The 26,288-nt window shown below is 45.6% G+C and overlaps 1 protein-coding gene and 1 long non-coding RNA gene across 5 annotated transcripts in view; both read left to right on the forward strand.

The window, feature by feature from the left end:
- The first annotated feature begins 750 nt into the window (after nt 1-750).
- On the forward strand, nt 751-22,217 carry LOC122708604. 3 transcript variants are annotated; one of them, XR_006345228.1, is made up of 5 exons: nt 751-901; nt 6,751-6,899; nt 11,222-11,453; nt 19,715-20,879; nt 21,643-22,217. It is a non-coding gene; the product is annotated as an uncharacterized LOC122708604 (long non-coding RNA). The 3 variants fall into 3 exon arrangements; XR_006345227.1 differs by having other exon boundaries at nt 19,715-19,831; nt 20,528-22,217; XR_006345226.1 differs by having other exon boundaries at nt 19,715-22,217.
- A 1,127-nt stretch (nt 22,218-23,344) lies between these two features.
- LRMDA (leucine rich melanocyte differentiation associated) overlaps nt 23,345-26,288 on the forward strand; it is a 1,125,542-nt gene continuing 1,122,598 nt past the window's right edge. Inside the window, exon 1 of one of the 2 annotated variants that reach the window (XM_043925316.1) lies at nt 23,345-23,584. In XM_043925316.1, coding sequence (XP_043781251.1) covers nt 23,555-23,584 — 30 coding nt within the window. In that variant the 5' untranslated portion in view covers nt 23,345-23,554. The remainder of the gene's footprint in view (nt 23,585-26,288) is intronic. The other variant, XM_043925318.1, reaches the window with a different exon arrangement.

The following is a 26,288-nucleotide window of genomic DNA, read 5'->3' on the forward strand; positions in this document are numbered from 1 at the left end:
TTTTATTGATTTTCATTCAGGAAACCTAAGACTGCGCGCCCGGGCGGGGCGACTGTCAGACCGCAGTCACCTCGGGGAGCGGGTGGGGGTATAACCGTCCGCTGCCGCGGCCTCGACCCGCCCCCACCCAACCAGCTCATCACTTCTGAGACACAACAGAGCCTGCGCAAGACGCGGGGACACGAATGATCGGCCCCCAAGCTCTGGGGGCTTCAGTCCCGCCCCCTCTGTCACCCCGGTGCTGTGCAGGGCTCCTGGGTTCTGCGTCCGCCCTCCCCGAGCCCCACAATCAATACAATCACTCTGATTTAAAAAAAAAAAAAAAAGCCGGGCACGTGCTGTCAGCCTCTCCCCTACCCGTCCAGCCTGGGAGGGACCCACACCTGCGCCCTCTCTAGCCGAGTCTTTACCTGTGCGGTTCCCCGCGGCGCCTGCTGCCGCGCCGATAACGCAGGAATGGAAGGGAGGGCGGGGGAGTGAAAGGGACATAACGTACCACCCGGGACAGCCAGATACGCAGACCCGGGGGCCTCCTCTCCGGACTGGTGGTGGGGCCCCGTCCCTACACGCCCTAGAGTCGAACTGCGCTGGGCAGAGCGGGCCGGGGGAAGGGCGAGGGGAATCAGCCTCCGGTGGGAGGGGCGGGCCCAGCGGCACTTCCGCCGGGGGCGGGGCCGCGGACTGCAGTGCCGGTCCCACCCCTCCGCGCGGCCGGCCCGCCCCCGGCTCGCCAGGCTCCGCCCCCGCCGGCTGGGCCGCGGGATGTCGCGGCGCGATTCAGCGCCTTGGCGCACTACCCGACTCACAGGACAGTGGACAGGTCCTTTCCCCTGCCTAACGTTGTATCTGAGGATTTTTAAATCAAAGGGCTACAAGCACATACCCCGGCCCAAACTCTCAGGTAAAACTTTGTCTAACTTTGGTCTTTTGGTAATCCCGAGACCTGACTGGCTCAGGGGTTCTCGAACATTCTGTGGTATCTGAGACCAGGCATACCTCAGACAGCAGGGAAAACATTTTCGTGCCCAGAGGGTCCCACCTGTCTTTCAGGAAGGTTAAAAACAAAAGCTAACTCTGTTAGAACGGTTGTTTTCTGTCGGACACTAATTAACATTAACTCTGAGGTAAGTACCGTGAATGGCCTGTTTTATAAAGAAATTGAGGCCTGGAGAGAAGAAATTGGCCTTGCCTCGGGGCATCTCATCCGTATCCTCGTTCCTCCTTTCCGTCAGACCCCCAGCAACTCAACTCATCACTCTTGAGGAATCTTGCTGGGCTTTTACTTACTTTGTGGGGGAGTGTCTGCTGTCTTGTTAACTGCATCTACCTGCATCTGAGGCCTTGCTGAGCAGGAGGGGCCCACACAGAGGAGGAGAAAGGAATAAATAAACTGGGCTCAGCTCAACTCCTGGACAGCTCCCAGTCTGATGGGGAAACTGGACCTTTGAGCTCCCTCCTTGTTTCTCTTCTAGCTCTTCAGCAGCCAGAGTGATCTTTAAAAATTGTTTTAAAAGGCAGACTAGGTTTCCCTTGTCTCCTTCTGCCCCGCATCTGAGTTTTTGCCACCCGTGGCTGCATTTTGGTTACTCAGAGGTGCCATACAGCATCTCACCTCAGGACCTTGCTAAGGCTTTCTCTTCTATGTAGAGTGAACTTCTGCCCTCCTCTTTACCTGGCTCACTGCACTTACCACATGGGATTTTCTGTTGAGAGTCTCTCTTCTTCACTGGATGGTAACTTGACAGGGCAGGGACTGGAGCTGTCCTTTCAAGAAATGAATGAAGAAAAGGGCACTGATTAGGACCATCAGCTGTGCTGAATGAACGATATCTTTGGGGATTCACTTCACTTTTTGGGGGTTACCAGTAAGCATTCTTTGTTGTCTCATATCTCGGGGTGTTTTTTTTTCAGTTTAATAAGGGAGATAGCACAAACTTATGGAAAAATAATGACTATTCTGAGTCTTTATATTGTAAATATAAAACAAGTCAATGATCAAGGAGGTTGGGGAAGAAAATATACCAATATCTATGGTTTTCCAGTTATTTATTTTGGTTTTCAAAGTGCATGATGTGTTGGTTGACACAGTTCAATGGAGACATTCCTCCCCCATCACTGCTCCTTCCACCCTCCATTCACGTATGTCCTAAGGCTCTAGCCTGGGCTCCTTCTTTTTCTCATTTCACATATTACTGCTATGTGTTATTAGCCCTGTATTATTAGTCCATTATTTAATCTTCTGGCTGAGCTGCTACAGCACGAACCTTCTAATTATTCTGTGTATCCTTGGCCTCTCTTGCCCCTGATGTATTATACATCCTGCTACCAGCTTAATTTTCTTGCTCCCATCCTTCCTTGGCCCCCAAATATTCAGTGACTCTCCTCTGTCCACATGTAACACTTGACACTTTGTAATTTAGTTCTAAACTTCTTTTAAACCACTTTCATTAAGTTGCATTTCAAAGTTATAAACGATATCTATGTTCACTTCAACCAGCAAAGCTCTCAAGATACATAAAGAAAAACATGATCTCACCCATTTCCTCTCCATTTCCCACCCTGTCTCCTGAGATATACAGTGTTAACAGCCTGGGGTGTAACTTCTGTCCCTGCACCATGCTCAGCATTCTCATATAAATTACACTCAAATGTGTGCGGCTCTTATGTTATTGCTTGTTTATACAAAAATGGTTATACTAGAGTTGTCTGCAATTTGTTCATTCTTTCTCAGTAAAAAAATGAGTCTATAGATAGAGAGCTAATTTATTCCTTTTTTTAGCTGCATAGTACAATGACTTATGATGGAATTACCTGATAAACCCATCCTAGCTTCCCGGGTAGTTCAGCTGGTAAAGTTGAACATATCATCCAGTTGAAAACGTATTTAATATTTCTAATCTACCAACACCATAGTTCAGCCTAGCCTACCTTAAATGTGCTCAGTAGACTTCCATCAGTCTACAGTTGGGCAAAATCACCTAATACAGGTGTATTTTATAATAGAGTGTTGAATATCTCATGTAATTTATTGAATACTGTACTGAAAGTGAAAAGAAATAAAGGTTGTATGGGTATAGAATGGTTGTAATGTATCAGTTTTTTCCCATTGTGATCGTGGGGCTGACTGGGAGAGGCAGCTCACTGCTGCTATTCAGCATCAGGAAACTATCATACTGCATATCAGTAGCCTGGGAAAAAATCAAAATTGAAAATTCAAAGTATAGTTTCTACTGTTTGTCTGTCACTTTCATACCACTGTAAAGTTGAAAAAATCCTAAGTCAAACTGTTGAAATCAAGGACCTCCTGTATTCCATACAGTGGATATACCTCACTTAATCAGCCACTTCCCTGTTGATGGTCATATAGGTTGTTAACAGAATTTTTTCTCTAATATATTTTTTTGTGTCTATATCCTTGAAATCAATTGTTTTACTTCTATAGGATAGATTATCAAAAGTACAACTGTCTACACCCCAGTCAAATCTAATGTTCTCTCTACATGCTCTGTGTTTTTCTGCTCCTCTGTCCCTTAGTCCTGGAAGGCCCTTGTTCCCTATGCTTACGTGTCCAACTTCTGATCCTAAAATGCCCAAATCTGATACCACAATTTAGTTAAGTTATCCAATATCCACCTCCTTCCTTCTTCCTCAGCTTAACATTGTAGCAGTGTGCCTGGGTTAGGCAGTGGTGCAAAATTGGTGGGCGCCAATCATGACAATCTTGTTTTCGTTTTGTCTGATTATTCTTGCAGCCAGGGATGGGCAAATGTGATCCAGTCTGGGCAAATGAAGCACATGTAGCACATGTAGCAAAGTAGGAGGGGGAGCTTTGGAAAACATTGTTTTCTTGATCAAAGGAAATGATGCAGTTGTTTTGACCCTTCCCATTCCTTTCTTTCTCCTTTCTTCCTTTTGTGGGCTTGGATACAATATCCAGAACCATAGCAGCCATCTTGTGACCATGAGGAAAAATCCAAGAGACTAGCAGAGAGACTTAATCCTGATGTCTCTGAGACACAACAATTTCTAGGAATCACCTGCCTCCAAAACTTTTGTTATATTAGAAAAATAAAATCCCTATTTGTTTAAGTCAATGAAATTGTTTTTTTTTTTTTTTTTTAATATTTGCATCCAAGCATATCATTTACCTGTCCCACCTGACTAACCTTATTTCCATTTGGTGTTACCACCATTGGGAGCTTTCCAAGTGGCACTGGTGGCAAAGAACCTGTCTGCCAATGCAGGAGACTTCAGAGATGTGGGTTCAGTCCCTGAGTTGGGAAGATCCTCTGGAGGAGGGCACAACAACCCACTCCAGTATTCTTGCCTGGAGAATCCCATGAACAGAGGAGCCTGGCGGGCTGCAGTCCATGGGGTCGCAAAGAGTCAGACACGAGGGGAGCAACTTAGCACAGCACGGCGCTACCACCGTTGGAATGTCACACAGTGGTCCAAAACAGTTTCAGAAGCCTGTTAGACACTTGCCTTCAAAGGGTCTTGAGGTAAGGGTTTCCAAAGTCACTTGGGAGTGAAGTTTGGTCATACCCCTCACCCTTAGTGTTATCTCCTTTTTTATGCCTAGCATCTGAATCCTGCTTCCTGCTTGTTGGAATAAAGGACCTGTTTCCAGCTACAGAAGCTGAAGGGGTCACATCCTCCTTCTCCCTGTCCCTGACAGTTTAGGCTCCTCAAGAGGTGAGCAGAGGTTTAGGGTGGATTATAAACCCTTTCAGCAGCAGTATTGAACCTAATACAATGGCATTAATTGTCCAGGGACGCAGTGAAGCAACCGGCCAGTTGCTGCTGCATCCACTGTGATAATGGCAGCTGCTCAGGCAGTGTCTAATCAGACTGTTGAAGTAGTATGACCAGTGACATCCTCCATCCCCGAGCCCCTCTCTGTACTGTTTCCCAAGTCTGAGGCTCTAGACCTTTTACTGATTTTCTGAGCTTCCTGATATCCTTTTGATAGGTTTCTTTTCTTGCTTAAATTAGCCAGAGCCGGTTTACATCACTCACAGTCAATAATATATGTTGGTTTGCCCTAGCCTGGCTTTTGGATGACTTCTAAACAGTTCTGATGGTGACTACTTTTCTCCCTCTCCGTCTTTTTTAAATTGAAGTATAGTTGGTTTACAGTGGTGTGTTAATTTCTGCTGTACAGCTAAATCACTCAGTTATTCACAATATACATTCCTTTTTTAAATATTCTTTTTCCATTATGGTTTATCCCAGGAGATTGGATATAGTTTCCTGTGCTATACAGTAGGATCTTATTTATCCATTCTAAATGTAACAGTTTGTATCTACTAATCCCAAACTCCCAGTCCATCCCTCTCCCTCCCCTGCTCCCCCTTGGCAACCACAAGTCTATTCTCTATTTTTGTGATTCTGTTTCATAGATAAATTCATTTTGGTCATATTTTAGATTCCATATCTAAGTGATATCATATGATGTTTGTCTTTCTCTGCCTGACTTTACTTAGTATGATAATCTCTAGTTGTATCTGTGTTGCTGCAAATGATGTAATTTCATTCTTTTTTATGGCTGAGTAGTATTCCAGTGTGTGTGTGTGTGTGTGTGTGTGTGTGTGTGTGTGTGTGTGTATTTATGACATCTTCTTTATTCATTTATCCTGTGATGGATATTTTGGTTTTTTCAATGCTTTGGCTATTGTGACTAGTGCTGCTATGAGCACATAAATGCATGTTTTTTTGTTTGTTTTGTTTTTTGCAAAAAAACCTCCACACTTTATTTCAACCTTTATCCAAAAATGTAACAAATGTTAAAAATGTGTAGTCCTGAGCTTTAGGTGCTCCAACCTCATAGGCAAGTGAGGAGAGAGAGGATAGAAGTTCAGAGTTCCTCCCGTTCCTGGAGAAAAGGGAAGCCCAGGTGGGGTACATGATTAGAAGACCAAGGCCCTATGGAGAATGGGGCCCCCTCTCTTCTAGCACCAGACCAAGGCCCCACGCACCCCACCCCACCCCACCACTACCCATCCTCTTCAATGGAGAAGTCACACAGTTCCTGAAACTTGTACAGGAACACGGTATGTGGTGCATGTGGCCAGCAGCTAGCTCACCAGAGAGGGTTAGAGCCTGCACCCCTGCTTGTCAGCAGGCAGGATGGGGCATAACTCAGCTTCCTCCTCCTCACTCCCCTCCTCTTTGCGCTCTTCCTCAGAAAGATCATTGCTTGTAGTAACAATGTGGTGCCGCCCAGTGATTTGCGTGGGGCCAGAACCTGACATCAGGCAGAAGGTTATGGGTGGTTGGAGCTGGAAGTCATCCAAACTGAACATAGGTTGGCAGGACGACTTCAGGTTGGCCACAGGGACTTCGATCTCTTCGTGGTCATGGTTCCGTGCTACGACTTCTACCACGTTATTCTCTCAGTGAGGCAGAGTATGGTCAAAGCCAGCAGGAGCTCTGTATCATCCTCTTCTTCTGCTTTGAAGCTGAAAGAGTAGGTGTGGCCTGAGAGCTCACAGCCAAAGAAAAAACGATCCATAATGACTGGACCAGGACTCACAGACTGCCCGTCGACCCTCCCCTCCCCCACCCCCCACCCCAAACTCCACTCTCCTGCCTCAAAAACACCAGGGCAGCAGCAGCACCAATGGCCATGCTGCAAGGGCTGTCTTTTAAAATTATTGTTTAGTCCAGATATATGTGCAGAGTGGGATTTCTGGGGCATATGAACTTCTATTTTTAGTTTTTTGAGGGATCTCCACACTTTTTTCATAGTGGCTGCACCAGCTTAAATCCCCGTGATGGTGATTACTTCTTAGATGTGCCCATGGGCTCCTCGGGTGATACTGGTGAGGACTCCAACACTAAGCAGTCTGACTGAATGTCTACAACCTCGCCAGGCAACAATTTCAACAGAAAAACTGGTAAGTTCAGTAATGAGAGTCAGGCCAGAATTGAGTGAGAAAACATAATGTTCAGATGAGTTTATAAGATGCCTACTTGGTCTTCTACACTGTCCTATGTAGCCTCACAATGTTACATTATTTACCTCTTACCAAAGCCCAGTGAGAATAAAATGATTATCCCCTTCTGGTTTGAGATGTACAGAATTTCTCCCTTTCACTTCTAGTTTTCTCTCCCCACAAGCCTCAGTGGCACTCAGTGAGTCTGATTAAAGTTTCTAAGGCATCAGAGATACTGTCAAATCAACCACCTTAGGTGACAATCAACTCTCATTCTTCTCAGCAGAGTTCAGTAGCTTAAGTGCCTAGCACTTGAGTGCTCAAAAGATGTTTATGGAATGCAATCAATGGCCCAATGGCATGGGAACACCTCTGGGCCACGTTTCCTTGGGGCAAGTGGTGGCCTGAAACATTTGAGGTCTTCTGTTTGAGTACAGGGCAGACTCACGGAAATTGTTGTTCAGTCTCTCAGTCGTCTCCGACTTTTTTTGACTCCATGGACTGCAGCACGCCAGGCTTCCCTGTCCTTCACCAGCTCCTGGAGCTTGCTCAAACTCATGTCTGTTGAGTCGGTAATGCCATCCAACTACCTCATCCTCTGTCATCCCCTTCTCCTCCTGCCTTCAATCTTTCCCAGCATCAGTCTTTTCTAATGAGTTGGCTCTTCACATCAGGTGGCCAAAGTATTGGAGCTTCAACTTCAGCATCAGCCCTTCCAATAAATATTCAGGCCTGATCTCCTTTAGGATTGACTGGTTTGATCTCCTTGCAGTCCAAGGGACTCTCAAGGGTCTTCTCCCAACACCACAGTTCAAAAGCATCAATTCTTTAGTGGTCAGCCTTCTTTATGGTCCGATGCTCGTATCCATATGTGACTACTGGAGAAACCATGGCTTGTTAGGAGGTTTTCCCTCCATGCTTTCCCCAGTCCCTGACTTTGGCCAGGGTGCTTCATGTCTCAGGGGTTAGTGTTTCTTCTTTTCCTGTTTCTATTTCTAGCTTTACTTTTTCCATTTCTTCTCCCTTACCTTTTCCACAGCATTATTTAAAAGCACAAATGATGTCACCCTACTTTTGTTCTCTGCAGAGTCTGCCGTATACACCAACAATATTCAGTAAATATTGGGTACATTAACACATCTTCAAAGGTTTTTCTTTCGCTGTCCCCACCTTTGCTGCTGAGCCTTCTTTCTACCACGGGGCTCTTCTGTCACATTCTCCAAGTTTTGCTTGTAGAGTCAAAGGCCTTGGCATATCTTCAGTTTCCCTGCCCTGCTTCTTCAGAAGAAAAGGGCGCCTTTTTGCCATTTGCTGGTGGGGGCCTGGCCTTTTCAGCAAGGATGGTGGGATGTGGAGGTGAGAAGTGGAAGCAATGGCCTGAGGAGCTGGCTGATGTGGGGAGACTTGTCCCCCATCAGGCTTGAGAGGTGGGGAAATTGGGGAGTCTGGTGAGGATTAGCTTTGCTGGATTATCAGCAGCATCTTCAGCCTCCTCCCCTTTCTAACTAGCCACCAAGTTGTGCAGATTGATTTTCCTTTTGATGTGGGAGCTTCACAAGCATTTCTGGAATAAATGAATGATCTATCCCTTGCAGAACTGAAGTGTGAAATAAGTCAGCAAACATGCCAAAAGGAGGCTGGAGGCTATGGAAACCAATGTAGATTGGCTCAAAATGTCATGAAAATGAAAAAGTTGAGGGACAAGGGCTTTCTAGGGAGAATGGTGGTCCCCCTCCCCCTAGGTGCTTCTGCTTCAGTCCACCTCACCTTCATCTAATAGCCTCCTGAAGTGTCTCCTCTCAGGCCCACTTCCCCAAAACTGCTTTAATTGGACCTTCTGTTGCCTCAAGCCCTCCTGGGTGACCTGTGTTCTGCCAAGAAAAAAAAAAGAAGTTTCAAAAAAAAAAAAAAAAGAAGTTTCGTATGCCTTAGCTCCTCCCTTTCCACCTTCTTACTGCCCACCCAGACTGGCCATCCAGCCAGAGTGGGATCTTCTCCCTCACACCAGGACACCCTCCTTAGTCTCATCTTTGCTTCTGAGGCTCCCTTTTGTAGTATGCAGCTTCCCCTCCCCTACCTCCATCAGAGTAGATCATAGTGCTTCAGTGTGGTGGGTGCCCCGGGTCCAGCTGCTTGATTCCACACTGCCACACTTCCTAGATTGTGTGACTTGGAGCAGGGTTCTTAACCTCTCTGAGGTTTCAATTTCCTCCTGTGCAAAATGGATGTAATAATGGTATCTACCTCTTAAGTCACTGGGTGAATGAAATACAACAATGCTTGTGTGTGCCTGGCACATAGAAAGTGCTCAATGTGGTTATTACTATTATCCCCCGGGTTCTTTCTTACCTTTGAATTCCTGGAGTACTGTCTGGGCCACTCATCTGGCACTTAATTATCTACTAACTGATGATATCTTTTATTAGCTATTCTTATCGTTTAACTTTTGTGTGTGTGTGTTCAACTTCCCAATTAGATTTTAAGCTTCTCTAGGGCTGAACCAGATGACTTCTTTTCTGGAAGCACAGAGTCTTAACCACTGGACCACCAGGGAAGTTCCACAAATGAATACTTACTAAAACAAGGGATAAAATATCCAGTGCTTGCATAGTCCTTTCATAACCATGATTTCCCTTACATTATCACAATAATCTTATAAAGCATGCAGTGTTATTTTCATCTTCTAGATGAAAATAGGTTTGTAGAGAGGAAGGTTTGTAGAGAGGAAGTCACTTGAGTTCCAAAGGTCAGGGCTTTTTCCTGCTTCACAGTGGCCTCCTTCAGGTTTCAGAAATTCTGGCAATGGCTTCCTCTTATGCTCTAATCGCCAAAGACGCCTCTCTGGTAGTCTAGGTCAGTATCTCTGACAGCTTTCTTTTCACGGGCCCATGGAGAGAGCCATTTGATATATTTCATGAAATGGAAAAAGCTGATTTATGAAAGAGCAGGGGCATACACACACCCATGGATAATTTATGTCACCTCGGGACTTCCCTGGCTGTCCAGTTAAGGACAGTTAAAGGTCTACCCTTCCACTGCAGGGGTTGAGGGTTCAATCCCTGGTCTGGGAACTAAGATCCCACATGCTCTGTGGCCAAAAATAAGTAAATAAATAAAATTTAAAAATGCATGTCATCTAGAAAGCAGGCTGTAAGGTGTTTATGTGACCAACATCTGGTCACCTAAGGGGGTGGAATTATGAGTGATTTTAGCTTTCTTCTTACCTGCTTACTGTGGTTTCTATTGCAGACACTTATCACCGTTATGCTATGCTGTGCTGAGTCGCTCAGTCATGTCCGACTCTTTGTGATCCCATGAACTGTAGCCCGCCAGGCTCCTCTGTCCATGGGGATTCTCCTGGCAAGAATACAGGAGTGTGTTGCCATGCCCTCCTTCAGGGTATCTTCCCAATGCAGGGATTGAACCCAGGTTTCCTACATTGCGGGCAGATTCTTTACCATCTGAGCCACCAGGGAAGCTGAAGAATACTAGAGTGGGTAGCCTATCCCTTCTCCAGGGGATCTTCCTGACCCAGGAATCGAACCCGGATCTCCTGCATTGCAGGCGTATTCTTTACCAACTGATCTATGAGGGAAGCCCTTATCACCTTTATAAACAGAGGTAAAACAATAGGAGTTTTGTTTGTTTAACGGAGAGGAGGCAGCGCTGTCAGAACTCTCTTTGCTCCCTTGCCCTTTCCAGTTTCCTTTAACTAAAACCTGCTCCCCATCAGAGGCAACCTCTTTCCTCTCCTTCCTTCCTCCAGGCACTCAGCCAGGTGGGCAGAGGCCCATCCCTGGTACTTAATTAGTCACAGGTTTGAAATGCAGGGGAGGGTTGGAGAGGGAGGAGTGATTGGTGTGGGGTGGGAATTTGGGGATTCTTTTATCCCCAGCATCTCAAAGGCTGACAGGCTCTTGAGGAGTGGAAATGACTGGTAATTAGTGAACCTTCTATGCACGCACTAAAGACTAAAGACGCACTTCACAGTCTGCATGACCTCTGCAGCCTGGTGAGGCTTTGTTATGTAGATGCTCTTAATTGGGTGAGTCACTTACTGCAAACAGCTTTGGGAGAGAGCACCCTGGGCTGTTTCTGGAAGGCTTCCTACCAGAGGTTCTGACTCAGGAACTGGGGGTGCTGGCAGCAGTGGCCTCTTAGAGGCTCCACTCAGACCGGTAGAAGTGGTCCCCACGTCTGGGAGTCAGCACGGTGAGCCCTTAGGGGGCATGTTAAATGTTGGCCTTCATCTTCTTCCTGCCCCGTCCTTCTCTCCTTCTCAGTTTATAGATCACCTCTTCTGGGCAAGGCTGAGAGTATTTTGACATATAAACTGGATTCCCTACAGTCAAGGAATTGACCACCTAGTTGGGAAGATTGTGGCAGAAATAAATGTACATAACAACATCAAGTTGCAAGCATCAATGTCAAGCACACAGGAGAGGCTTTTAATGATGTTTCAGACCCCAAAGCAGTCATTGAAGGTTGGAACATTGGAGAACACTTGTCAACAAGGTGAGCAGCCCTTGGAAGTGGTTTGGGGAGAAGAATTTCCCAGGATGAGGAGACTTTATGAACAAAGGTATCACCAGGTCACTATCACCCCATAGTCAGAGCCCCCAGCACTCTGAGCTTGGCTTGGATGTCAGGTGCATGGAGTGCAATGGGTGTGGTTCACCAGGTCCTCAAGTGTGCTGCATTTACATTATTGTCACATGCTGCTGTTGACTCTAGGATGTCCTGTTTGCTGCTTTCCTCAAAGGAGGGCACAATGTATGTAGACTTTATTTTATTATTTTAAAAATTGAAGTATGATTGATATACAGTATTGTGTTATTACTGCTATACAGTAAAGTGATTCACTTATACATATATATAGTACATTCTTTTTTAATATGTTCTTTTCCAGTATGATTTATCATACGATACTGAATATAGTTCTCTGTCTTATACAGTAGGACCTTATTATTTATCCATTCTATATGCAAAAGCTTTCATCTGCTAACCTCAGTCTTTTATACCATCCCCCCAACCCCCACCACCTTGGCAATCACTGGTCTGTTCTCTATGTCTGTGAGTCTGTTTCTGTTTCATAGATAGGTTCAGTTGTGTCATATTTTAGATTCCACATATAAGTGATATCATGAGATATTTGTTTTTCTCTGACTGACTTCAATTAGTATGATGCCCTCTAGTTGTATTCATTTTGCTACAAATAGCATCATTTCATTCTTTTTTATGGCTGAGTAATATTCCATTGTGTATATACACCACGTCTTCTTTATCCATTCCTCTGTTGATGGACATTTAGATTGTTTTCATGTCTATTGTGAATAGTGCTGCTATGAGCATTGGGGTGCATGTATCTTTATGAATTTGTAGACTTTTAATGCATCAGGTCCCTCTGCCCCTTCCCAACCTGTTATTTTGGTGAATGGCATAATCTTGGCTCCCTCACCCCTGACTCCCAAATAGACATCAACTCTTGGCAATTGGGCTGAAGTCTTTTTGCAGTCTCTCCTATCAGGCCCCCACCACCCTTCATGGGGGGTGGGAGTGTACTTTCAGAGCCTGTGAGGAGATTTTCCTATCCCTGCTCTCCCCTTCCTGATCTGTCCTTCCCATTACTGTGAGACCAATGGTCCTCCAAGATGAATGTGTTGTATTCACAGTGGGATCTGTTCAGCTCTTTATGATTTGGCCTTTGCCTACTTCTGCTCTCTTCCTATCTGCAAGATCACCAGTGACTTCCCTGTTGTTAAACCCAATGGTGACTTCTCTGTCCTCAATTTACTTGACCTTTAGTAGCACTGGACAGGTTAATCACTCCTTCTTTTATTCCAATATTTTATTTACAAAAAATTTCTAACATGAAAAATTTAAGAACAGGATAATGAATGCCCAGTACCTTCACCTAGACTCTTTATCTGTTAATGTTACCATGTAACATGTCATTTTCTCTCTCTCTTATACACATACACATATTTCCCTCCAACCCCAAATCATTTGCAAGCTGTAGACATCTTGATGTTTATCTTAATTTCTTCAGCTCACATCTCTTAAAGAGAGAACATTCTCTTATGAAACTTCAATTATCACACCTGAGAAAAATGATGTTAATTTAATATAATCAGTTATATCATTAAAAGGTTCTGATTTAAACATTCCAGTTATCTGAAATGTCTTTTTAATTTTTCCCCCAGTTCCAAGAGCCAGTAAAAGATTGTGCGTTGCTCCTGGTTGTCATGTCTCTCTAGTGCATTTTAATCTAGAACACTCAGCCCCCCTTTTGGCCCCATGATATGACATTTTGGACAGTATAGTCCCAAGGTCTTTTTTTTTTTTAACTTATTAAAATTGAGATATAGTTCATTTGTAATATTATAATAAGTCTCAAGTGTATAATATAGTAACTCACAAATTTAAAGATTATGTTCCATTTGTAATTATTAAAAAATTGACTGTATTCTCTGTGCTGTACATATATCCTTGTAGTTTATTTATTTTATTCATACTTGTTTGTTCCTCTTAATTCCCTACCCTGATCTTCCCCCCTCCCTGCTTCTCTCTCCCCACTGGTAACCACTAGTTTGTTCTTTTATATCTGTACTCTGTCTCTTTATTTAAAAAATATTCACTAGTTTGTTTTACTTTTTTAGATTCCATAGGTGAGTGATAAGGTACAATATTTGTGTTTCTCTGTCTGACTTATTCCACTAAGCATAATACCCTCCAAGTTAGGACCGTTGTCTTAAAGAATGTTCCACTTTTTGATTTGTCTGTTTCCTTATGAGTAGATTCTGGCCAAACATTTTGGCAAGAGCAGCATGTGGGTGGCGTGGCGTGTGCTTCCTCTTGTATCACATCAGAGGTGTGTGTTGTCGGTTGTCTCATCACTGGATGCCAAGTTGAACTCTTGGATAGGTGGTGACTGCCAGATCTCTTCAGTGTAAAGGTACGCTCTTCCCTTTGTAATTTATAGGCAATCTGTGGAATGGTACTTTGAGACCATGTGAATTTCCTGTTTACCCAATGCTTTCAATAGCCTCTGCTGATCCTTGACTGAGTTGGTCACTATGCTGGAACTCCATCCCTTTGATCACTTTCTTTCTTTGGCTTCTGGGGTCTGACTTGCTTTTGGTTTGTCCTTACCTCTCCAGCTGCTCATTCTCAGTCTCTCTGTGGTTCTTCCCCTTTTCCTTGACTTCTAACTGTTAGTACTCTAGGGCCCAATCTTCAGCTCTCTCTCCTCTCTTGTGGCTTTAAATGACATCTAAAAGCTGAGGACTCTGAAATTTCTAACTCTGGTACAGATCTGTTTCCTTCACTTTCATATGTTCAACTTTCTCCTTGACATTTCCACTTGTCTGTCTCAAAGTCGTATCAAACTTCTCAGGTCAAGTGATCCCGATTCCCTGCTTCCCTTAATTTGCTCATCCATTTCAGTGTGACAGCTCCATCCTTTTAGTTGCTCAGGTCAAAATCTTGGACTTATCCTTGACTCCTGTGTTTCTCATACCCTCCATGTCATATCCATCAGGAAACTCTGTTCATGCCATCTTCAAGATGTATTTGGGTGCTGTTCCTGTCTCCAGGATTCTTGCCATAGCCTGCTGTTTGGTTTCCCTGCTTCTGCCCTTCCCTTCCCTGGTCCGTTGTAAATACAGTAGCCAGAACAATACTTACAAAATGTGGGTCCTCTGCTCATGCCACCTTATTCCCCATCTTGGAGTGCAAGGCCAAGTCCCAACTTTAGTCTGTCAGGTGATAGATGATCTGCCCCCCATCCCCACCCTAAACCCTGCCCTGTGATTTCATTTACTGTTATTTTTGCCCTTGCTCACTCCACTCTAGCCACTCTGACATGTTTGCTGTTTCCCAAACCTGCCAAGGCCTGCTTGGCAGGGACTTGGCACTTCCTCATCTGGTTGCCTGGAACATTTTTCTCCTAGATGTCTACCTGGTTCTCCCTTACTTCCTGCAAGTCTTGGCCTAAATACCACTTTCTTAGTGGGGCCTTCTGATCACCCTATCTACCCCTAACACTTTTCTTTTTTGTTGTACCATGTGGTGTGTGGGATCTTAGTTCCTTGACCAGGGGTCGAACCCATCCCTCTACAGTGGAAGCGTGAAGTCTTAACTGGATCGCCTACCCTGGTACTTTTTATCCCCCTTCTCTGCTGTATTGTTCCCTTACTTAGCACCACCTGACGTATTCTGTATTTTCTTTTTTATATCTACCTCCACTAAGGTCTTCCCTGTAGCTCAAATGGTAAAGAATCTGCCTGTAACATAGCAGACCCGGGTTCAATCCCTGGGTTGGGAAGATCCTCTGGAGAAAGGAATGACAACCCACTCCAGTATTCTTGCCTGGAGAATTCCATGGATAGAGGAGCCTGGCAGGCTACAGTCTATGAAATCGCAAAGAGTCGGATACAACTGAGTGACTAACACTACCGCTACTACTACTGAGAGTAAACTCTGCAAGAGTAGAAACTTTATTTTCTGTACTACCCTGTCCCGATGTTAGCGTCAAGCATACAGCCAGCACTCAGTAAATATTTTTGAATGAATGAATTGAATGAATGAATTTCCATTACCTCAGGATAAGCTATAACCCTCTGAGTTCAAGTAATCAACCAGATCCCTGGTCAGGGAACTAAGATCCCACACACCACATGGTTCAATAATCTGGGAATTCCCTGATGGTCCAGTGGTTAGGACTCCATTCTTCTACCGCAGGGGGCACCGATTCGATCCCTGGTTGCGGAACCAAGATCCCGCATGCCATGCAGTATGGCCAAAAAGAAAAAAAAAAAAAAACACCCTAGAACAAATAAGTACCAAAAATCTAAAGTGTCTGTATTCTTTGCCTGCCAGTATAGCTATTACAGTAGATGGGCAACCAAGGCGTGTCTCAGATTGGGGTTCAGGGCTGAGATCACAACCATGAGATGGAATCCATGAATCTGGTATTGGCATGTGTCTCTTGTGAATGCACTTATGTCTATTTGTGTGTGTGTGTGTGTGTGTGCTTTTGTGTGTCTGTGAGAATGTGCCACTGTAGTCACGTATCGGTGATCCTTCTGTGTTTTCTTCTCCAAGAAGACTGCAGGTGCTTCATAGGGCTGTAGAATGTCTGTGTGCCTGTGACTGTCTCTGCTTCTGGCTGCAGCATCTTGAAGCCTCAGCCCACCTGTGCTCTGAAGCTGAGGAGCCATCTCAAGCCTGGAGCGGCTGTCTTGGGTACTCATCTTTCTGGTTGGGATATCCCTTTACCCTTGGAAGCACTTGAGTTCAGGTTCACCACGAAAGCACAGCAAAGTGAGAACATGACAACACAGCACTGAGAGAACACTCAGAGCTTTTGCATTTGCTGTTCCCTCTGCCTGGAAAACCCTTCTACCAAGTCTTCTCATAGCTGGCCCCATCTTACTATTCAGACTTTGGCTCCAATATTGCTTCCCTTAGAGAAGCCTCCCCAGAACACCCCACAGCCATCTGAAGCTGTGCAGTTTGTGTCCCCCCAAGTTAGCACCCTGTCCCCACTCTTTATCACATTGTCTACTTTTGTCTTTATAGCAGATGTCAGTGCTACCTGAAATTATGTATTTCACATACTTGAAATTGTATTATTTATCTGCTTGTTACCTGTGTCTTCCATGTAAACCTCTTGGGAGTAAGGACTGTATTTGTCTTGGTCCTTATTTTACGCCTAGTGCCTGCCATGTAGTAGGTGCTCAGTAAATTTATTGACATTCTCTCTCCTTATTTTGGGGAGCTGTACCTACTTATGTGTGTGATGTGTGCAAGTTGTTCAGTTGTGTCTGACTCTTTGTGACCCCATGGACTATACAGTCCATGGAATTCTCCAGGCCAGAATACTGGAGTGGGGAGCCATTCCCTTTTCTAGGGGATCTTCCCAACCCAGGGATTAAACCCAGGTCTCCTGCATTGCAGGCGAATTCTTTACCCGCTGAGCCATCAGGGAAGTCCTATTTAACTTGTATTTTTATTTTACTAATAAAGAGTTTCTTAGATTCGTTAGTTTACATTTAGGGAAACTGAGGATATTAGGAGTGAAAGATTCTGCATGGGCTCCCAGCTGGCTAGAACAGAGCTAGGTCTTGACTCCTAGGCCAGGGTGTTGGCCACTCTAAGGCATGACCAGCCTTTCATCTGACCCTCAGCACCGGTGAGGTCAGGTGTAGCTGCCACCTGTTTGGCCCCTGGCTCAGAGCTGCAGAGAGAGCTGGGGTTCCTTCCAAAGAAGTGAGAAGAGACGCAGAATTAATATTGGTAAATTATGCCAGAACCCTTGCATGCACGTTATTATTATTGCCCCCATATATTCTAAAATAATCCCTGTAAATAATTATAAAAATAAATCTCAGTGACAAATTTTTTCTTTTCTTTTCTTCCCAGGAACACATTTGTTCATCCTAATCTCTTCATGGGTAGGACAAATTGGAGCACTGGGTAGTGAATACAATTTGCAAATAGGCAATATAAGTAGAGAGAAAATTAATATGTATTCCTCAGCACTCTAAAAGGAGAGGAAGAACATTAATAGCCATTTCCTTGCAGATATAACTTTGAAAATGTTATTTCTGATCCATCAGCGTGGGGCTCCATATGAGGAAAATGGTTACAACGTGACAAGAAGTGATTAGATGTGAAATGGCATCTTTCTGGCGCTCCTCCCGTCTCTTTATCCTGTTCTTACTGGGACTTAGGAGGAATTCTGTTTTATTTTGTTAAGAAGATCACAGCGCTGGCCTGGGGTCTGCTGCTCATTGGCTGGGTGACCTTGGGCTGTTTCCTTTTACTCTCTCAGCCTTGGTCTCCACATCAGTAGCTGGAGCAGATGACTTCTGAAGCCACAGTGAGTTTGGGTGATTACAGGTCCTCACTACTTGAAGTACCTGAGAAAAATAAGAGATGCTAGGGCACCACCTACTGAATCAGAATCTCATTTTCTGAGTTTCATATACTTTTTTAAAAGTGACATGCCTGACGTCTCATAATTTTTAAAAAAATTTTTATTGAGGTATAGTTGATTTACAGTGTTGTGTTACTTTCAGGTGTTGTTTTTTGTTTAGTTGCTTAGACGTGTCCCAACTCTTTTGCAACCCTATGGACTATAACCTGCCAGGATTTCCTAGGCAAGAATACTGGAGTGGGTTGCCATTTCCTCCTCCAGGGGATCTTCTTGACCACCAGTGGATTCTTTACCACTGAGCGGCCAGGGAAGCCCAGTTTCAGGTATGCAGCAAAGTGAATCTCATATGCAAATGCATACATTTGCTCTTTTTTAGATTATTTTCCCATGTAGGCCATTACAGAATACTGAGTAGAGTTGCCTGTGTTACACAGTAGGTCCTTATTAGTTATATATTTTATATACAGTAGAATGAATGTGTCGATCCCAGTCTTCCAGTTTATCCCTCCCCCCTCCTTACCTCCCAGTGGCAGTAAGTTTATTTTCTATATCTGTAACTCTATTTCAGTTTTGTTAATAAGTTCATTTGTATCCTTTTTAAAGATTCCATATATAAGCAATATCACATGATACTTGTCTTTCTCTGGTGAGTTCTATATATATTAATCGAAGTTGGGGGAGGTTTTTCCTCTAAGTGACAGAAACTTGCCAGGCAAAGCTGGGATTCTGGAAGGGTCACTGGATCTTAGACCCTGCTCCCTTCTTCCCCACCGGCCAGTATAAAGTCCAGCAGTGTTGCCTGGTCAAGGATTCCTTTCCCTTTCCAAATCTGAATCCCTGTCGCCACATCAGGGATGAATCTCTCCTGAGCTCAGCTAAGGACCTGGAGTATCTGGCAAGTTCCAGGCAAATTGGGGAATATGATTTGTTTTTCACTGCTGTCTTCAGGATTTGTGAAAATAATGGTAAGACATCAGTAGATAGCAGTCTCATTTGTAAATTCTTATTTTTTTCCCCTGCTGGTCTCCTCCTGTCTTGTCTTTAATTACAGAAGTAGTAAGTGCAGGTTGCAGAAATCACAGAAGGAAAGCAGAAGCTCCTTCCCACACCCCTTCCCCAAACCTGCTCCTTTCTCTGCTCCTGGTGGATATTTGCACTTTAGCAGAGAGACAACAACAGAACCTTTTAAGATCTAAAGAGAAGGGAAATCGGAGGTGCTGAGAATTAAATAATAGTAATTATATTTAGGATACTAGTAAATAATAACAATAAACTAATATCTGCAACAAATACTCATGCCAGACATCATGATGACATTTAATATACATGAAACAAATGAATTGTTCAGAATAGGAAAGTAGAGAGGTGTTCTGAAGTATAGATCATCCTCAAGTCACCTCACTAGTGTGCACAAACTGCCCAGAGGGCCCTGGAAACTCCCCTCTTTCCTATACTTCCCCAATCCCTTTTAGGCTGAAATGAATCTGCTTCAGCGACAAAGAGCATTTTGTATGCAGACATCCTGCTTTTTTTTAATTGAAATCTGAATGTGGTGAGTCTGAACTAGGGGCTGGGGTGTGATTAATTACAGCAGCCATCTTAACCTGCTCAGAGGCTGGGCCTGAAAGAGACGAGGCGAGGTCAATCAGAAATTCGGTTAAGGAGAGGGAGGAATGTAAATAAAACCTTGTTAACTGGCCCCTGTCTTTCTTTCCGCTGCTGATGCGTGGAGTTGGAAGATTTAAGGAATCAGTTCCTGTTTCTCTGGTTCTGGCCGACCCTAGAATCAACTCCCTTGATTGGAAATAAACAGGATTTTCCTTTCTGTCCCCAGGAATGTGACGGAGGAAGGACTCTAGGGGAAAAGGCCTCGTCTGCCAAAGAAGAAGAATAATAACAAAGATGACAGTAGGAATAAAATATTGCCCTCTTCATCAAGGGTGATAAGGAAGTATCCAGTTACATGTGTTGAGCCTTCTCACTCTCCATATACATATGTTAGAACTTCAGAATTTAGCTCAGGTTTGATTTGAACTTTCTGTCCTGTGGTCGTCTTGAGTGTACTGAACAAATTGGGCTACATGTCTCACCTTTGGTTTCAGAAAATAGGACCCCAATTACAGCACTTCATGTTGACATAGTACCTTAAATGTCTGAGTATGAACCTCTTTCCTGGAGGGTGTGTCTGTGAAATGTGTGCCCCCAGTGCCTGGCATGGGGCCTAGCCTTTGGAAACTGGGGCAGAGGGACTGTGATATAAATGGGTGAGGCAGGGAGTCCTCCAGCTCCCTCTCTCTTGGCTGAGGAGTGGGATGAACCCCGGATGACTGCATGAACCTTCCCTTCCCCTTGGTGCTCCTGGGGCAGGGACAGGAAGAGTTTTATGCAGGGAGAAACCCCAATAAGACTCAGACTCTCTGTTGATTTCTGCAAACTCCTCGTGTTCCAAGGGAATCATTTGCCCACTTCTGGGCCAGCTGTATATGAGTTTGCTCTCTCCCCTCCTAAGGGGAGGTCCATGTTACCTGAAGAAACTTAAACTTTTGCTATTTCTATTAAACTTCCCTTTTTGGTTAAGAAGGTGATGAGGTAGAAGAATGTCCCTGCCCTGATCACTCTTCCAATCTTCCTTGATTCAGATATACAGATACTTTTTCTCCTCCTCCTCTCCTGCTCCTTCTCCTTGTTCCTCTGTTCTGCAGACTAACTTCCCAAAGCTGAGGGGAATAAGGAGAGGTGAATCCAGTCTGTTCCTAGAGGAGCCCTCCTCCACTACGTTAAACAAATTTTCACTCTGCTGAATAACTTTCAATAGCTCCCTATTGTCATCAATTTACATTTCTAACATTAAAGCCCAACTTTAATATGAGCTGTCTTGAACTTTGTTCTTTGTGATTTCCCAATGCTCTCTCCCCGGAGTCAACTGGCCTTCCCAATGTATTCACTTAGAGGAGATGAGTGGTTGGAGACGCATTTGAGGCAAAACCAACAACTAAAAGGTAAGCAGAGGATGAGACAAGCAGGAAAGGAGGCAGGAGAGGTAAAGGTTGATGGGATATAAAAGGTCTTGAGGGACATTAGTATGATGATTTGGGGCTCAAGACTTTGGGCTGTATTATTAGATTGGGAGGAGGCCATTGAAAGATTTCAGGTGGGGTCAAATCCAGCTTTTAGAATGATAGCTCTGGGGCTATGTAGAAAAGGGAACTGCAGTGAGGGGGTTTGGAAAAGTGCCAGAGACCCCTGCTGACTTTGGTGTCATTGGTGGATAGGGTCTGCAGAACAGACTTTCTGTGCTCAGAAGACACAGCCATGTATGGAGGCAGGGGCATGGATGAAATGACCTTAGGCACCCTCCTCCTGGTGGGAGGGAAGAGTGGGGTTCCAGTTTCATCTCTGAGTAGGTTTCAGTTTATTTCCACATGTTGTCTCCTTTGGGTCAAAGCCCTTTTAGGAAGGCCAAGGGGAAAGGTCCCCGGGGAGGGCAGAGTACCACTTCCTCTTTTTCAGGCAGGAAAGGCAGACAAAAGTGGACAATGGACCAGAGAGGGTGCGTCCAGCAGAGAAGGAGGGAGGAGCCGGAGGAGCTGGCCCAGGGCAGGAGGCCTTAGAAGATTCCCTTTGATCCCCCTTATCTCTGGAGGGCAAGCTTGCTTATTTGGCCAGTGGGGCCTTTTGTTACAGCATTTCCTGGAGCCCCCCAAAGTAAACACAACCAAGTCTGTGTTCTTACAGCTCTACTGTGTCTGCTCCTTCCAACAGAGAGAAAGGGCAGGCGGGTCAACCCTCAGAAGTCACCCCTACTCATCAGAATGCTGACAATAAAGATGCCCGTTACAGTGCATTAGCACCACGCCTGAGAGACAACTGTGATGGCCACGAAGTGCTGAACCACCATCATAATCATCATCATCAACTGCACAACTGGGGCTTTCTAAAATCTAAGGTTTAGATCTATGGAGTAATAAAACAGGAACAATGGAAAGGCCTGTGAACACCCTCTTTGATGGAGGTGGGAAGCTATAGTCATCAATAAGTCTACTGAACTGAGGTACTTGCAGTGCCCATGAGACCTGGAGTCTGGTGTGGCAGGAGTCAGTTTTCCCTTTTCTGTTCAAATGGTGCTTGTGCCCCTGGAAGAAAGGGGTGGAAAGGCTAGTTACTGCTGGGCTGGCTCTCAGTTGCAATAGGGGATGGGTGATACATGAAATTGAACTGGAATCTGGTAATTTTTTTTGCCAGCAAAAGTCTGTCCAGTCAAAGATACGGTTTTTCCAGTGGTCATGTATGGATGTGAGAGTTGGACCATAAAGAAAGCTGAGTGCCGAAGAATTGATGCTTTGGAACTGTGGTGTTGGAGAAGACTCTTGAGAGTCCCTTGGACTGCAAGGAGATCTAACCAGTCCATCCTAAAGGAAATCAGTCCTGAATATTCACTGGAAGGACTGATGGTGAAGCTGAAACTCCAATACTTTGGCCACCTGATGCAAAGAACTGACTCATTTGAAAAGACCCTGATGCTGGGAAAGATTGAAGGCGGGAGGAGAAGGGGACGACAGAGGGTGAGATGGCTGGGTGGCATTGATGCCTCCATGAACACGAGTCTGAGTGAGCTCCGGGAGTTGGTGATGGACGGGGAGGCCTGGCGTGCTGCAGCCCATGGGGTTGCCAAGAGTCGGACGCGACTGAGCTGAATAGCTTTGTGCATCCTGGTGATGGAGGTGTGAAGGCAAAAACAGGCATGGAGAAAATTGGGGCCCTTTCAGTGGAGGACAGGCATGAACTTCCATTGGTGTGCCCACAGGGTCTGACTTCATCCAGACAGGAGGCAGCAGAGGCCACCCTTCACTTCCAGATGCAGGGAAGGTGTGTGTGGAGAGCTCACTCCTCCAGTGACTTGCAGCCTCACATTTAACATTTCCCTGTGAGATGAGAGAATAAATTTGGGAACATCATTTGACTTTTCCTGGAGTGTCAAGTGGGGTGCTACTAGCCGAGCCAGTGCTTTACTTACAGAAAAATTCAATTTCCTCCTGCTTCCCATGCAAACGGAAACTCCATCAAGTGCCCTTTGAATCTCTTAACTATCCCCCTTCCCTCATCCCCTCAAAGTTGGGGAGAGGAGTTTCCACCAAGACGCCCCTCCTCCCTGCAGTTGAGGACAGTTATGTAATCTGGATTGTGACACAGAGGAAAGTCCTAGCTAGCTCTCCACGCTCCTGGCTAACGGTTCAGATGGGGAGCTCGTGATGGGAGACCTCCCCACTCCACTATCCTCCAGTGTGCCCCCACCAACGCAGCAGGGCTCTGGGCGTGAGATGGGGAACCTATTCCTGTTGTCTTGAACCCTCTTGAACGATAGGGTCCTGGGACGCCCGGGGGTGGGGCACCGAGAAGCCAGGTGGTTCCCCCGCCCCCGCGCCGAGGTGGGGGCGCAGGAGCGGCGGGCACCTGTTGCGGCGCGCCGGGCGGTGGCTGAGGCTCACCTGCGCGAGGCCCGGCCCAGGGCGGGCGGCGGGCGCACAACTGAGCCGAGGTTCCGACGCTCGGTCCGCGCCTCGGGCTTCCGCCGGGTCAGCTGACCGCCCAGTGCGGAACTAAGCGCCGGCCGCGAGCTGCCTGCCGCCACCGCGCTCCTGCTCGGCACTCGGTACCGCGCGCCCGCCCCGTCGCCATGGCCGGGCTTGTGGTCAGTGGAACTCAAGTAAGTCCGCTGGGGCCACCCCGTCCCCTCCTGGGCACGGTCGCTCTGAGGAGGGAGCTCTGGGGCGAGTGGCGTCCAGAGGTCAGACGGGTGCTCCCTGCCCCACCTCGGTGTTGTGTCTGCAGCAGCGGAGTGAGGCAGGCCTGAGGGGAGCACAGACGCGGTTTTGCACCTGGCACACCCCCTGGGTGGGAGGAGAGGGGGGAAGACCCTCAGGTCGCCCGGACCCCTCCAGCCCCAGCGCTCAATGACCAGAGGCCAGCCAGTGGATCTCTCCATCAGGTGGAGTGGGCACCTCTCACAACCCACGGTACTTTTCTGAGCCACAAAAAAGTTGTAATTTCTTTCATAATCTGAAGGAAAAAAGGAACATTGTTAAAAGAAACGTTTTGATATATTTGTCTTTACACCAATGCAGTTGTAAAATAGAAATGGTAGTTTTAGAGTTTTCTTTTTCTTCTTCCCGACAACGGAGGTAGGAGCCTCTGAAAGACAGAGAATCACGATGCGACCGTGCAGGCGCTGGGTTGCAGGGCTTCGCTGCAGACTTGCTCCTGTTCCTAACCCTAGATCCCTTATCAAAGACCGGTAGAACGCTACAGTGCTCCAGTTTTCGGCACCTGACTTCTTTAACGGGCGTCCTTGGGGATGGCAACACTCTAGTTTCCACCCGGGGTGATAGACACCCAGCTTTACTTACTGTCAGCCTTGTAGTGACGCTTTAGTTGTTTTTAGTCATTGCTGGAGGGTTGGACTCAACTACTAGGGGGCCAGGTGCCTTTTACTTGCTGGAGAAGCCAGGAGTCCCTTATAAGCTCTGAATGAGCCGGCCCTCCTCCTCCCCTGCTTTTCCCGGATGCCCTAGAGAAATGGTTCTGAGGTTTTGCAGCTCTCCCCTTGGATTGCTTGAGGCATGTAGTGTCAGGCACAGTTAGATTTTGAGATTACTTTGGGCTTAGGGAATGTTTCTCCCTTCTTAAAGTTCAGGAGTTAGTAGGCCAGGGAAGTACTAGCCTGGGAAAGAGGTTAAAATGAAGTGTCTTTTTTAGCTGGCAGGGAAAAGGGACTTTCTGGGAGTTAATAAGGCTGCAGAAGGAAGGGCTAGAGGAAAGGGCCTCTGCCCAAGCCGGGTCCCTGACCCTCAGAACCTAGGTCTCTGCATTTCAGAGCCAGGAGTCTCTGGGTGTAGCTGCTTCCAGCTTCATGGAAGACTTGACATGGGCCTGCCAGTCTTCCTGTGCTTCCCTTTCTCATCCTCTATTTCCACAGCTCAGTTTTATTTATTAGTTTTTCTCTTGAGCCCCTTGAATTTAGCCCATCCCAAACAGCCCAAGGGCAGTGACCTGCGAGTGAGGCATTTTGGTCCCTTGGGGACTGTTCTAAACAAATGGAGCTGCCAGGGGAAGAGCTGAGCAGGCAAGTTGGGGAAAATGCCCTTGTGTCATAGGTGCCCTGTATTCTAAACGTCCAAGGTCAGTGAATCTGAGTGGTGGCTCAGGGCTTTAGGTCTTTTTAACGTTCTGCCTCTAGCAGCCATTATAAGATGTAGCACCTTGAATGTGTATCACATGGTCCTTCTCAAACTTGGGGTCCTTCTAAAGGGTGGGGGGAGGAAACCCACTTCTCATGAGCCAACACTGTTACTGCTTTTATTTCAATATTACTTAAGTATACAATCATAAAACCAGATAAAACTTTTTCTAAGTTCATATTTAGAGAGCTATAAACCCCCCAAAAGGGATGGCTTAAGTGTAAAAACGAAAACAATAACACCCATAAAATTAAAATAAACAATGAAATGGATGATGTTTGCTGAAACTCGGTCACTGCTTTTGATGCTGCTGTGGCCTGACGGCTGTGGCCCTGAATTTTAGGAGTTGCTCAAACCTGTAACACCACATGCTTGGGGATGTTGCTGTCCTCCCTCCATTTTTCTCTGTACAAAGTTTCAACATGGATCTGACTCCATTTGGCCTTCTGTTGACATGAATGCATCATTTATATTCAGCACGAAGGCCTCAGTCTCCCTTCTTCACTAGCTTAGGACAATTATAGTAATGGCATTAATACAAATGCAGACACAAATGCAGACTTGGAATTGGGATACTGAAATCTTATACCGGAGAGACATGGGAATAAAAAACCCCTTCCACAGGGATACTGGTGTGATTCACTAACAACTACCTAGTGGCCACTAGGTGCCAAGGACAAGGCTGTGGGCTTTAAATATGTTAACTTATTTCAATCCTGTAACATAAATAAAATGAGGATAAAATGTGACTCATGAGCTTATTTAATGAGGATTGACTAGTTAAGTATCAGTAACCTCAGATAGGCACATGACACCACCCTTATGGTAGAAAGTGAAGAACTAAAGAGCCTCTTGATGAAAGTGAACGAGGAGAGTGAAAAAGTTGGCTTAAAGCTCAACATTCAGAAAACTAAAATCATGGCAAATAGATGGGGAAATAGTGGAAACAGTGGCTGACTTTATTTTTTGGGGTTTCAAAATCACTGCAGATGGTGATTGCAGCCATGAAATTAAAGACACTTACTCCTTGGAAGGAAAGTTATGACCAACCTAGACAGCATATTAAGAAGCAGAGACATTACTTTGCCAACAAAGGCCCGTCTAGTCAAGGCTATTGTTTTTCCAGTGGTCGTGTATGGTTGTGAGAGCTGGGCTATGAAGAAAGCTGAGTGC

Source organism: Cervus elaphus, chromosome 15 (genome assembly GCF_910594005.1).
Source record: "Cervus elaphus chromosome 15, mCerEla1.1, whole genome shotgun sequence".
NCBI lineage: Eukaryota > Metazoa > Chordata > Mammalia > Artiodactyla > Cervidae > Cervus > Cervus elaphus.